Source organism: Talpa occidentalis, unplaced genomic scaffold, assembly GCF_014898055.3.
Source record: "Talpa occidentalis isolate TD23 unplaced genomic scaffold, MPIMG_talOcc4v2.1 talOcc4.16, whole genome shotgun sequence".
Taxonomy (NCBI): Eukaryota; Metazoa; Chordata; class Mammalia; order Eulipotyphla; family Talpidae; genus Talpa; species Talpa occidentalis.
This window is the reverse complement of record NW_023601653.1, coordinates 66,512,916-66,526,319: the sequence shown is the minus strand read 5'-3', so window position 1 is coordinate 66,526,319 and position 13,404 is coordinate 66,512,916. Positions and strand designations below refer to the sequence as shown.

Sequence of the window (13,404 nt, the reverse complement as noted above, 5' to 3'; positions counted from 1 at the left end):
CAACCTATTTGTTATTTGCCTGTTGAAGGACTAGGAAAAATAGTATTTCTGTTTTTTCATGAGTTTATAAAAATATTATCGGTCTTAAAACAATAATGTTATATAAAATATTCAGAATTTAATGGAAATTATTTTCTCTTCTAGGCTTGAAATTCTAGAACATAACAGTACTGACAATGAATGCATACATATAAATTATCTCTGGGTAATTGCTGAAGATTGCCAAAGTAATGGCTACTGTATCTGTAAGAAGACAGTCTATTAACATCAGATCAGAAAGTGGACATCTAAGATTTCCCGTTGTGATGACTTCAACTGTGAATATTTACTTAGCTAAAAATCAATGTCATTATACATTGAATTTCATTTATTATTCTTTTGATTCATCTATTTAATAGTAAAAATAAAATAAACACCTTATTAATAACATAAATTATACAAAGAAATAAGGAATGTGAAGGACCACTATTGGGAACAAAATATGAAATAAAATCCTCCATGCTGGACAGAGATATTAAGAAATTTCCAGATGTTCAAATCTTCCAGTACCTTCAAAGTAACTCTTGTCACTGTAGTCACATACTCATGTTAATGGATCTGTACAAGACCAAGCTTCCTGTGTCTCATGATGGTATCTATGGGAGGAATGAATGCTCAGGGAAGAAGACAAAATTACCTGATAAAATAAATCTCTAGAAAATTATAAGGTAAGATAATGGATAAAAAATGTTTCTAGCCTGTCAGGAGACATTTCAAATTTGTTCACCACACAAAGTACACAGAGTTTGAAAATGCATAGTCTGCCCTCAGTGAGAAAAGTAAAGAGAATTGACAGCAATACCACTGTCCATCTGTGACTATGCAGGTGTCACTTTTCACCAACTCTCCCCCTCTGCAGGGCAGCAGCCTTCCTGCCTGCAACCATATAGGCCTCTCTCAGAAACCTGTCCCTTCTGGGGCAGCTCTTCCTGCCTGCTTGTGTCTATGCAAGTGTCTTTAACTGTTTCATCCCTTCTCTAATAAACCTGCCCTTTAAATATATATATATAAAAGAAAAGTAAACAGAATTTACTTCATTCACAAACAAGGAATTTTACTGCCACTGGTCACACACTGAACTTTAAGCACTAGAGCAGACACTTGTACAAATTAAAGAGCTGTGTTTGTTTTCATGATGCTTATGAAGTAGAGGCAGGAGTGACATTACTAAATAAATTAATAATACATAATATAAATAAAATAAGTTCTTACAAGCGGGCAAAGGAGAATAAAATAAAGACCTGGTTTAGGAAAAATTAGTGAAGACTTTCTGAACAGTAATATTTAGGGAGAAAGCTGAGAAATGAATAACATTAACAAAAAAAAAATAAGGATCCAGAACTAGGAGCATTTCACAGAGACAAAGAAGCAGCAAGTGGAAAGTTCTTGTGTTGGAATGAACATGAAGGGGCTGGATCCCCAGAATTCCGGGGTGGGGTAGAAATGGTGGGATACAATTGTGGGGAAGGAGAGACACAGAAAATACACAGATTGAAGACTGTGAGACGAACTTCGCCATCTTCAGGTTACTCTCAATCTTTAAAGTTCCCAAATTGATCCACAACAGAAGGAAGCTTCCTGCTCTTCCCCCTTCACAATCACACACAGGACTGCCAGACACCAGGGGACCTGGGGCCACAGATGTTCAAATCTTCCAGTACCTTCATTGCTATAGACACGAAAGAAGCATGGCTCCTCTGAAATAAATGGAAGTAAAATTTTTATTTTTAGGATAAAATTAACAGCACACATTTAAATATTTAAATATTCAAAAAAGTCAAGCTTTTGCAATTGGTCAAAATTGCAGACCTCAGAGTAATGGAGGTGATGAGTTATGATGGCTAATACACACATACATGCACACACACACACACTTAACGCACATATACATAGTTTTACTCCAATACTTGCAAATCAGATTTCATGATTTATTAGATGTATATAATGATATATTAGTGTAGTATCTAGAGAAAATGGCTTCAAGTGGAACTGCAGTTTTTTGTTTACTTGTTTTAGTTTTTGACATAATTTCAGATTCAACCATGCCTGAAAAAGTAGTACCAATGAAAGATTGATGTAAACCCTTTATCCAGATTATTTAATGCCAAAGTTGTTAGCGTCATATATTAGATATCCTTATCTATCTCTCTACCTGTCATACAGTCCTACCTGCTGAATCACAGCTTGGGAATGGGTACATTCCCTAACCAGGAATGAGAGTTAATAAAAAGTCTTCAAGACTGACAGATTGTTACTGATCTGAACAGTATCCTGTTTGGGTAGTGAGGCATCTTAAATTCTTGAGAAGACCTTTTACTACCCTGTTCTTTTCTTTTTGCCTAATTCATATAAAGATATACGGGCCATAGCATTTTACAATGTAATGGTTTTGCCTAGAGGCCAATAAAGTGGCTCAGTGCCTTTTCAATGATACTCAGTAAAATATCTGTGCTTTAGACATTAACAAGTGACCAACTTATCAACTAATACCCAAAGGTCCTCAACACTCACCACATAGAAACTATTTCCAGCTTCAAGGGGTTGCAAAGCCACAGTGCAGCCAGCAAGCTCTTTGCAGCGCCTACTTGAGGTTCTCACTTCAGTCCATGTGATGTACTTGTTAGTGAGAAAAGATGTGCTTTAAGGCTCAAAATTAAGAAATTTTGAAGCATGTTATATGCTTTCTTGTGGATTTATAAACATTGCTCTACCATAAACAATTGGAGAATGCCAACTTTTATCTAAAATATATATCACCAACTAGGTAGCTATTATTCGGATGTTTCATTTTCTGTGTAGAATCTCATTTTATAAAATAGACATAAGGTCATGTCAAGGACCATGAAAGAACTAAATATATCCACAATTTCCACATTGTTTTTATATCTTGTATTGAGGTCTTAATGAGCTATTCCTGAATTTGAAGAAGAATTATTTGTCACTCTGATTTTAATGTTTATGTGTTTATTTCTCTTGATGGAAAAGAGTTGTCTTTCTGCTTTTAATTTGGAGCTGCAAAATCATCATCTCTACACTGTAGAAGGACAGGGCAAGACCTGATTTAAAAAAATGTCAAGAGCTTTAACACTAGGTCAAGGATATTCAGATATTCAAGCATAAATGATTTATAGAGCATACATACTTGTGGAATCCTCACATTAAAGAAAACATTGCACATACCGAATTTCTGGTATATTATACAATTCTACATCAATGAAATAGTGGAAGCCAAAATTCTTCTCTGAGGTTGTAAGACATGCACATTTAGCACAGCAGGGGCTCTAATGTGTGCCCAGTAAGGTGTTAAAATTCTCTTAAGAAGAACCAACTCATTAAAGGAAACTGTAAGCAAAGGAAATAAATCATTTACCTGGTTTTTAACAATAATACTTCAGAGTAACAAAATAATTGCTGGTAATATGTTTTCTAAAATATAAAAACAGGGATTATGTGACGATGGATCCATGAGTTTAGACATGTAATAAAATTTGTTAAATTGTGTACACACAGACACATATATACACTCAAGCACATGCATGTATGTAAAACTAGTGAAATCTGATTGTACTGATGTAAAAGTCCTGTTTTTGACATTGGGCTCTAGTTGTGTAAGGTTTTTTTATTAGAGAAAATTGAGTAAATGGTGCAAGAGAGCTCCCTGTGCTGTGGTATTGTCACTGCTTTCTGTCAATCTATATTCATTTCAAAATAAAAAGTGAAAGCAAAGCCCAGAAGTTAACAGAAGACAGTGTATTTGTTCTTCCTTGTTAGCACTAGCTGTCCTCATTTTCCTTTCCTTCTTATGTCTCAGCTACATGTCAATTTCTCTTATATTTTAACATAATGTCTTTTCCATGTCAGTGGTGGTAAATTCAGAAATGATTTATGTAATAAATGTTTTCAGATAAAGCTCATGGAAGATACTGCTCATCTTGATAATTTTATTTTCTTGCTGATTCTGGACTTAAAGAATGTCATCCATAAATATATTCCCTAATTCATTACACTTGGTACACAAGAAATTCACTCTCAGATTTACTGTTTATTAAAGTAAATCCAAATATGTAGATCAATGATAGGCTTATTCATAAAAACCTACCTGAAGTAAAATAAATATAAACACAACAATATTTGAAAAGGAGGTACAATTTTCCAATCTTCATCCTTCTAGATTTTTAGTATCTGAAAATTTCCTTGAGATAATCTTTATTATATATTTTGCTTTCTGTAAAATGGATGCCACTCCCGTATCCAAATTGGGCCCCAACTGATTTCAACCTGTGTGTCTAACCCACAGGTCACTGTAATTTGTATCCATAAGATGGTGATGAGTCTCAGAGAGCTGCGCAAGGATGAGGAACATAAACAGAACACATGAGGGTTAATATGAATTTGTTCTAGCTACACAGATTTCAAAATCTGAATGAGGAACTGAATGTGGGCTCACAGTAGCTGAGGCAATTGTAGAGTGTGTGTGTGTGTGTGTGTGTGTGTGTGTATGGAACAGTAATGGGAGGTGACTGTAGTTCTACCTTTTTATTCTTTTTCTTCCCTGGCTGACTTAAGGAGGCAAGTAAAAGCACAAATAAATATGGAAATACCATCCGTTCTTCGTAAACAAAATGAAAATCCACAAAATGTTTAGACACAGAGAAAGATGGCTTGATTTAAATATATTGAATGTGTCTTGGAGAAATACTGCCTGATTTCAGATCAGTTTCTTTGACAAGTTGCTTAGTTCGATCAAGTTGCTTAATTTTCTCACTGGTAAAATGAGTATAATTATGGATCTTCATTATTAAATCAGTTTCAGAGATAAAAGTGATTATATATGCTAAGTGTTTTTAGTCGATGTTAGAACAATGTAAATATAGATGTTACTTATTTTTAAAAGAGGGATATATTATTTGTGGAATTTTATTATATTAAGGCTAATATACATAGGTTTGCCCATGCTCCTCTATTTTTGAATGGTTTTAAAATAATTTGTAAAAATCATTTGATGTCCAAACATTAAAAAAAAAAATCTCACTCTGACCTTTTATCATAAACAAAGGGAGGCGCAGGGCAGGTACTGTGATAATTTCCTGTATTGTGGTTCCGGAACATTTAGAAGCTGGTGATTTTGCTACTTTTGATTCACACTGTTCGTCCATTCTCACCAAATACATAGGTGATTTAGATTATTATTTAAATACACAATTTTCCTTGTTCTTTTAACTTTCTTTTTACACAGCGTTTGGGTTCCTAAGCCTTCAGCTGATTCTATGATCCCACCCGGAGATTCTGGAACAAGCGAGCCTTCCATGTATTGACCCGGAGCACCCCTCCTCATGGCAGGTACGTTCAGCCCCTACTATACAATTAAAAAATAAAACCCATCCAGGAAATATATGCCATGGATATTGATTATTTCAGGATGGAGCTGGGAAACACATGAGATTTTTAGGTTTTGTCTATGATGACTTTTATTTCTCTGATTCTTCATTCTGTACCAGAAATTATTTTGCGAAACTTCTCTAAAGGTAAAAGGATGGTTTCTGACAAGGATAGCACTAAATACTTAGAGGGTCAAGTTACATGATTCAATTATGAGCAACACAATTTGAGCAGGGAAATAAGTGGAGAATGCCAAACATTAATGCTGATGCTTCAATTTATAAAAATTCAAGATTTTGTTTTGACATCCTAAGGCACCCAGATGAACAATTTGACAAATTAGGCTGATAATGACAACATTCTTAGGAAATGTGCCAGTGTTAATGCAGAATCTTCTAATGTTCAATTGTTTTTGGGAAATGCCTATAAGAAAGTAATTTGGGGATTGAGAAAATTCTGTGCCTTATAACCAATGGTTGCTTATGTATTACCATTCATAGTATGTAAAATAAATGCAGGTCACTGTGGTGTCACCCTGCATTTGTTGGGGAGCCTCTCATCATACCAGGTCCAGGGTATCTTATGCCTTTTCTTCCCCATGCAATATCTACAGAATTATGAACAGTCTGACATTTATCAGAACAGGGACTGCATTACAATTAATTTAAGAAGGGCACACTTTCAGCAAGTATTATTTTCACAATGATAACACGTTATATGAAAGACTATGCGACCTGGCAAACTCATTATACTTCTGAGTTCGATACCTACTAGCTTTGATACCTTGAATAAATAACATTATTAATGAGTCTTAACTTTTCTGCTTACTGGGAATTATACTTCTTGTGCTATTTCTTAAGAAAATAAAAATTGGTGTTTGCTATGAAGACCAAAAACATAACTTTGTGTCTGTTGAGCTCCTCTTACTCTAGATCTTCATATTTCTATGCCAAAGAGAAAAAAAAAAAGAAAAAAAAATCTGGTTAATCCACATCACTAATATGGATTTTGTGAAAACGAAAAAAAAAGTAAGGGAAATTTACAGAGGAATAAGTTTTGGAGTTGCTTGAAGTTTTCAATAGCTTGTCTTCATTTTCCAGTTTTTCACTGGAAAATTATATTATATTATACAGCAGGCCAAAAAATGTTTTGGGTTCTCCCCTTCTAGTTCCTGCTTTTAAGAACTTCTGTGTTTTTCCCTGAAGTTATTACCCTACCTCCCTTTTCCTTCAGCTTTTCAGACCACTCAGTGGAGATGGATTTCTGGGATCTTAGGAGTAATATGCCTTTCGTTGGTGGCTATTTTGGGAATTGTGTTGAAAACCCGTAAGTTTTTCTTGACAAATCTATATAATATTCAAAACTTTGATAAGCAGCTTTACAATAAATGTTTTATTTAAAAATTTGCAATATTTTAATATTTTCAAACTTGTGTCTAATAGTTTCTAATCATTTTTATAGATGTGTATAAACCAAGTAGTGAGCCAACAGTTTCTCCAAGAACCACCACTGAATTCCAGGAAGGTAGGCTCCATATTTTATAAACCTTGGGACTGGTAGAGGATGAAATAGATAATTTCCTGTTTTGCTCACACAAACTAATTAAGGAATCTTCTAATCTAGTTACACAAGTTGACCTAATAACTATAAGATAGTCTCATTTCATTTTTCTCTAATATTAGAATGATTATATTACATTGAATGCATTATTTATATATTGATATTAAAATGTAAAATTAACACTAGCCTGAAGTGACCTAATTTTTCCTGCATGAGTGTTCACATTGTAGTAAAAAAAATCAAAACTGAGTTGCAGTACTTCTCCCAGCTAATCTTAATTAATTTGCAGTGTTTGCTCATAAACTATTAATTTCTGTCTCTTTACCTTTGTTTCTTTATCTTCTGTGACTCAGAATTTAGTGCCTCATGTCTTAAGCTCTAAATCCTATTTATCCCCTGAAAACCAGCTCAAAATTCATTTTTGAATGTATTTTATCCAAATGTTTTCCATGTTGTCTTTGCATTTTCTGTGATCATATCTCATTTCATGTTTATGTCTTTGCCCTTCAGTTTCTTTTCCTGCTCACTGGAATACAATTGGCATAGAATATCATGCATATTTAAGACTTACAAAGTGTTAATTTGATAAACATTGTGATATGATGGCACCATAGTATCAGCTAACACCTCTATTACATCTCATAATTACCATTTCTTTTTGTGTTGAAAAAATTAAGATCTAATCTTTATTGCAAATTATAAGTATATATTAGAGTAATATTACCTGTTTTCACAATGTTGCACATTAGATACTTAGAATTTATTCATGTTCTAACTGGAAGTTTATATCCTTTGATCTTCATCTTCTAATTTCATACCCCTTCTCACCCCCTCATTGTAGTCACATGCCAGCACCACTCATTTGGCTACAATTTGAGTCCCTACCATGTGTCATGACTTTTGTCACTGAGGATGGTAAATATTCAGGATACTACAGTGTAAACTGTAGGATGAGACTTTAAACTAATTTTTTTTTGTATCTTTCTTTATAAAATAAAATACCCAGCACACATATCAGAATTCTTTCGACATACAAAATTTTTTATTTTCCAGGAAATATGCCACAACACTGGTCCTTTAAAGATCTCTAGGATCTAATGCACTCTTAGATCTATTTACTCCAGACTACAGAAAAAAGAGCAGGTTCAACAGAAAAATATTTTTAGCTGTATCTAGAATATTCAACTTCATAGTCAGATTTTCAAAAATTTTGTAGAAAAAAATGAATAGATTACAAATAATTTTTCAATGAGTATAGAGCACTGAAATATAATCTCCACTGTAAACAGCTGTGTGTTATTTTTCTTTTAGACTCTGGAAACAGTTCTTGCCAAGAAAAATGGGTTGGCTATCGGTGTACCTGTTACTTTATTTCCCATGAATCGAAAACTTGGGAAGAAAGTAGACATTTCTGTGCTTCAAGGAATTCTGCTCTACTTCAGATGCACAACAAAGATGAATTGGCATGTATTTAATTCTGGCCATATATGTGTTTTGGTCTGGGAAAATGTACCATCTCAAGGAACTGAATAATTTGATTTAAGTCTTTAATCAGATAGTATCGGATTTTTTTTAACTGATGATTTACTAATATCCTATAACTTGAAACAACCATTATAAAATCTCCATGAAATTTGTCAATGATTTGTGTTGTTAGATGAGAATTCAAGACAAATGTCAAATAAAATACAAGAACTATTTTAGAGAAAATTTAAAGATATTGTAGGTTTATTTTATTTAAGAACACAACTAAATATTTGTAATTTTTCATCTTCAATTGATTATTTATTTATTTACTTTAACGATTTATTTATACAAGAACTGGGGTACAGTCAGAGGCGCGAGAGGGTGAGAGAATTCACCAGAGACAGAGCGGGGAGCAGAACAGGCAGAAGGACCAAAAGCACTGCTGAGGGAGCAGTGGGTGAGGCAGAAGAGGTCTGCCACGCCATGTGGGTTTCTCCCTGGCTGGCTGGGAATTGAACTGGCGCTGCAGACAGCTTCACAGTGTGGTGCTCATCCTGCTGCACCACAGGGAGGGCTGATAATTTGTTTTGTAATTCTGAATATTTTGGCATCATTTTGGGAGGTGGAATGAATATGAAATATATGATCATAAAACATATCCGATTCTTAAGAAAAAGTGAAACATTTTTCTCATCCCATGCAGAATATATGCTGGACATAGGTTGAGATTATAACAGCAAAATTTATCCCCTAAGTCACTGATATAGAATCAAATTTGAATGTTCTCCTTACAAAGAAAGTGTTTTTTGAAAATGCTAAACTCCATTTGTAATGATTTTCATTCTGTCTAGATGTGAGATTTTGTGGTATTTTTTTCTGTAAGTGGATGGGCGTGTTATGTGAAGGTATATAAGACATGTGACTACCTCCTAAACCAAACATAAATGCTTTCAGTTTGTGTGATTGAAAGGCTAAATCTGATGTTGGACACTTACTTTTAAAAAATATGTTACCCCAGAGTAGATTTAATTAGGTCAGTTTGTTTGTTTCTGTTTCTAAGCAGAACTTTATGAAATTCAGTGGAGACTATTTCTGGCTTGGAATCACCTACAGTGAAAAACACCGTGACTGGGTGTGGGAGAATGGCTCTAAAATCTCCCCGGATCTGTAAGTTGTTGCCAGTCTAGGGATTCTCTGTTCTTTATGACTTTATTCTTATCTCACCACTGATGTAGCCAAGATAATCTACCTTGGCCATGAGCATACAGAAAAACTAGATTCAACAGAATAACAATCTTAGCTGCATCTGAAAAATATGTTATGCTCAAGTGACATAACATTTGTGGTATGACCATAGTAGAGCTTGTGACAATGTTTTTTTTTCTCTTTAATGGGTATATGTATGTGCACAGATGTAACATTCTCAGAGACTGTCCAGAGAAAACATTATAACCGTGATTTTCTTTATTTTGCTGGATCCCAATATTCTCAGCTTTGTTTTACAAATTTTCAGTTATTATTTTCTGAATATTTTTTTTAAAGATTTATTTATTTATGCATACAAGAGCTGGGGTACAGGCCAAAGGTGCGGGGTGGTGAGAGGATTCATCAGAGACAGAGTTGGGAACAGAACAGGCAAACTGACTGAAATACACTGCGGAGGGGGCGAGGTCTGTGCGCCATGTAGGTTTCTCCCTTGCCTTCAAGCATGGAACTCGCTTCTGAGGCTTTGGATTGCTTCATAGTGCTGTGCTTAGCCCCTTGCGCCACCAGGGAGGCACTTTTCAGTATATTTTTAGTTTTTTAAAATCTCGTTTTCATAAACGTGGGATTTTCAGCATCAATCAAATTGCATGCCCTAACTTGTTTTCCTAGACTAGTTTAGTTAATATAGTATATGCAGAATTGAAGAAAAGTATATCATATATCAAATCCACTAAAAAACAAAGACAAAAAACTCAGTCTTTGTGTTATTAGCTATTGAGACAACAACGTAGGTTTCATACTTTACTCTGAAATCATGAAAATTGTCACTATTGAATAAAAACCACATGTCATCTCAGTATGTATTGCATCATTCATATGCTTTGAAAAGTTCTGTCATTTAATAAAAACGACATCCCCCCAAATTCTCATTTCTTTTCCCAAATGTTAACATTTTTTCTTTTTAATTGCAGGTTGTCAATATCTCATATTGCAGAACAAAATTATTGCATAGCATACAGGCCAAGTGGCAGTACTTTGAGAGATCGCTGCACAGAGAAAAACTTTTATATCTGTAAACAACAACTGATTTAGGTAGAAGTGAGCAGAAGGAGTGGGCAATGGAGGTCCACCTCAAGAATGGTAGCTTTACCTCTCATATTATTACAATTGTCTGCTTCTTTTTTTTTTTTTTAGATTTATTTATTCATTCACACAAGCACTGGGCACGGTCAGAAGCGCAGGAGGGTGCAGAATTCACCAGAGGCAGAGCGGGGGACAGAACAGGCAGACTGTCGAAGTATACTGCTGAGGGGAGCAGCGGGCGGCAGGAGAGGTCTGCGCGCTATGTAGGACCCTCGCCCGGTGGCCAGGGATCGAACTGGCACTGCAGAGGCTGTGGGCAGCTTCGCAACCCAGTGCTCAACCACTGTGCCAGCGGGGAGGCCCTACAATTGTCTGCTTCTAGAATATGGAAAATATTTCAAATTGTGTCTGATCATGTGATTTGAAAATATTTGAAAAATATTTTAAAATTTATCAATTTGTGCACCAACCTGAAATGATAAAACATCAAAATAAAGATTGTAATGAAAATTTTGCTAAATACACGTTTAACATTGAATTTGATACATATTATGCATGTTTTTTTGTACATTTTCACTGCAGAAATTTAAATAAAATAAACACTTTCTGCAAACACTGTATGTCAACATCATTTTAGTTTTTTGTATGAAATACTAAATTGGGAAGTTCTATTTTCTTCATGTTTCTCAAAATCAGTTCTTTATATTAACAAGCTTACATTTTGACAATTATGGGTCTTGATGTAAGGCCTCTTGCATTTAGATAGCTAGGTGTTCTATTAGTTTCATGGAATTGTGCAGTTAAATATTTCCCCATGTGTTAGAAAAACTGAAAGGAACAAATAGCCTGTGAGTGATGTTCTGCATGAACTACAACTTCTGATATTTTTACAAACTCCACTCTTTTCTCCCAGCCCGTGAGATTGCAGAAGTTTAGGATTACAATTCCCAGCATTCCATCGATCTATTTCCTGATCTAGTCTGTTGAGAACTATGGGCAGAGTTTAATAACAATGCTTGACTCAAAACTTGAACAAATGGGTGCTCTAGCTCTTGCCTTTCCAAGTTCAACTTGTACCCTGGCTGTTCACATCAAATGGTGTTGCTTATAGGAAGTGTTCAGCAATTTGTCTGTCTCTCTCTTTCCTCTTCCCATTGCAAATAAACCCTTTGAAAATTTATCTCTATATATCTACTTTGGGTATCATACTGAGTTTGTAAGTATGAGAGTGAGAATTCATATCTAGGTCACCCCCTTTTTCCTTGTGGTACAAAGAAACAACTTGGTGCCCAACAGTAAGACCATCATACCATGTTTGATCAGCTTCAAAGACCCTTCCGTGTTTTGGTCACCATATCCACATTGCAGTTGTGAAACACACAGTGAGATTTTTCACTCTGTTTAGAGGACCTTGGTTTTGCATCAATAAAGTTCTTTCTGTGCTGATCTAGACATCAGTTTAGCCACTAGTTCAGACTGTTCTTCCTCATATTTTTTCTTCCAATCTTGGTATGAGTAATATCATGGAGTCTGGTGCATGGAAGATGATTTTCGTTTTATGGAAGGTACTGTATATGGGCTCAGTTTCAATCTTCACCTTAATATTTTCTTTTTCCTCTGGGAGGCTTATCAGGAGTGTGTGTTCAGCATTTTCTAAAAATTGTGTTCAATTAAGAGGAGTCCAATCTTCTACTTCAACCGAAATTGTACTTGGGCAAATACTGACTGCCTTCTGTAAACTAGGTTTAGGAAAGACCGAGGCCTGTTTGAGGGCACAAAGATGGATGAAGATGCATTCCTCTCATCCAGATAGCATCAAAAGGGAGAAGGAGGAGGAGAATCATCAATTAATGGACAGTTTGAACCCAGCAATGGAGAATTCCATTCAAGAGGTCAACATCCCATCTACCAAACTACATAAAGTATTTTAAAATTTGCTTTGCACTTTTATTATTCTGAGTTGATTATATCTGTACTTCATCTATGCCCTCTGTACTTGTATTTTTCCAGAGAATACTTTGATAACTAATTCCCTTAGCCCATACCAATGTGTTCAGTATTAGGTTGGAGCAAAAGTTCGGTTAAAAAGGTTTTTCTCTATCACATTTAATTTTGATTAATGTTCAAAATTCCAAGTGGAATCTAGGGACAAGTAGTTTAATATTTGAATTTTAACTTGCAGTAATGATAATCATTGCAATTCCTTTTTCTATATGATGAAATTTGTAAGAAACTTCTTGAGCCCTTCTGAAAACATTTTTAGATATAACTATCAACAGCTTCACCAGAGATTATATATATCACCAGGCAAATAACAATGTGGTGAAGGTTGCCCCTGGTGGTTTCATGGTTCCCAATGCTTCCTTGAATTCTCTTTTCCCTCTTGTCTCACATTATTTGCTTTATTGCATGAGTTTCTTGAGTATGTTCATTGTACCATTATGGTTTCATTCCATTTTCTAAGCCTGTAAATCCTTTTATTATTTAAACATTATATTGAATCTTTTGAATCTTTTCTATTTATATCTTAGTGCAGTGTGTTGAAAAGCTCTTTCTAAAGAAGTAGGTAGAAAATACTTTCAACTTTGAGGGCCAGGCTCTGCTGACATTACTCCACTTTTTCACCGAGGGAAAAAGAAGATATGGATAATAGGTAAATGGTTCATCTGT

General features: G+C 34.8%; 1 protein-coding gene across 1 annotated transcript; it reads left to right on the top strand.

Annotated features, from left to right (window-relative positions):
- Positions 1-498: 498 nt before the first annotated feature.
- Positions 499-10,743, top strand: LOC119247015 (natural killer cells antigen CD94-like). The gene is made up of 6 exons (XM_054696773.1): positions 499-631; positions 6,652-6,744; positions 6,880-6,942; positions 8,290-8,441; positions 9,509-9,612; positions 10,623-10,743. Exons 1-6 carry the CDS (start codon positions 499-501, stop codon positions 10,741-10,743), a joined length of 666 nt encoding a protein of 221 aa, XP_054552748.1.
- Positions 10,744-13,404: the final 2,661 nt, after the last annotated feature.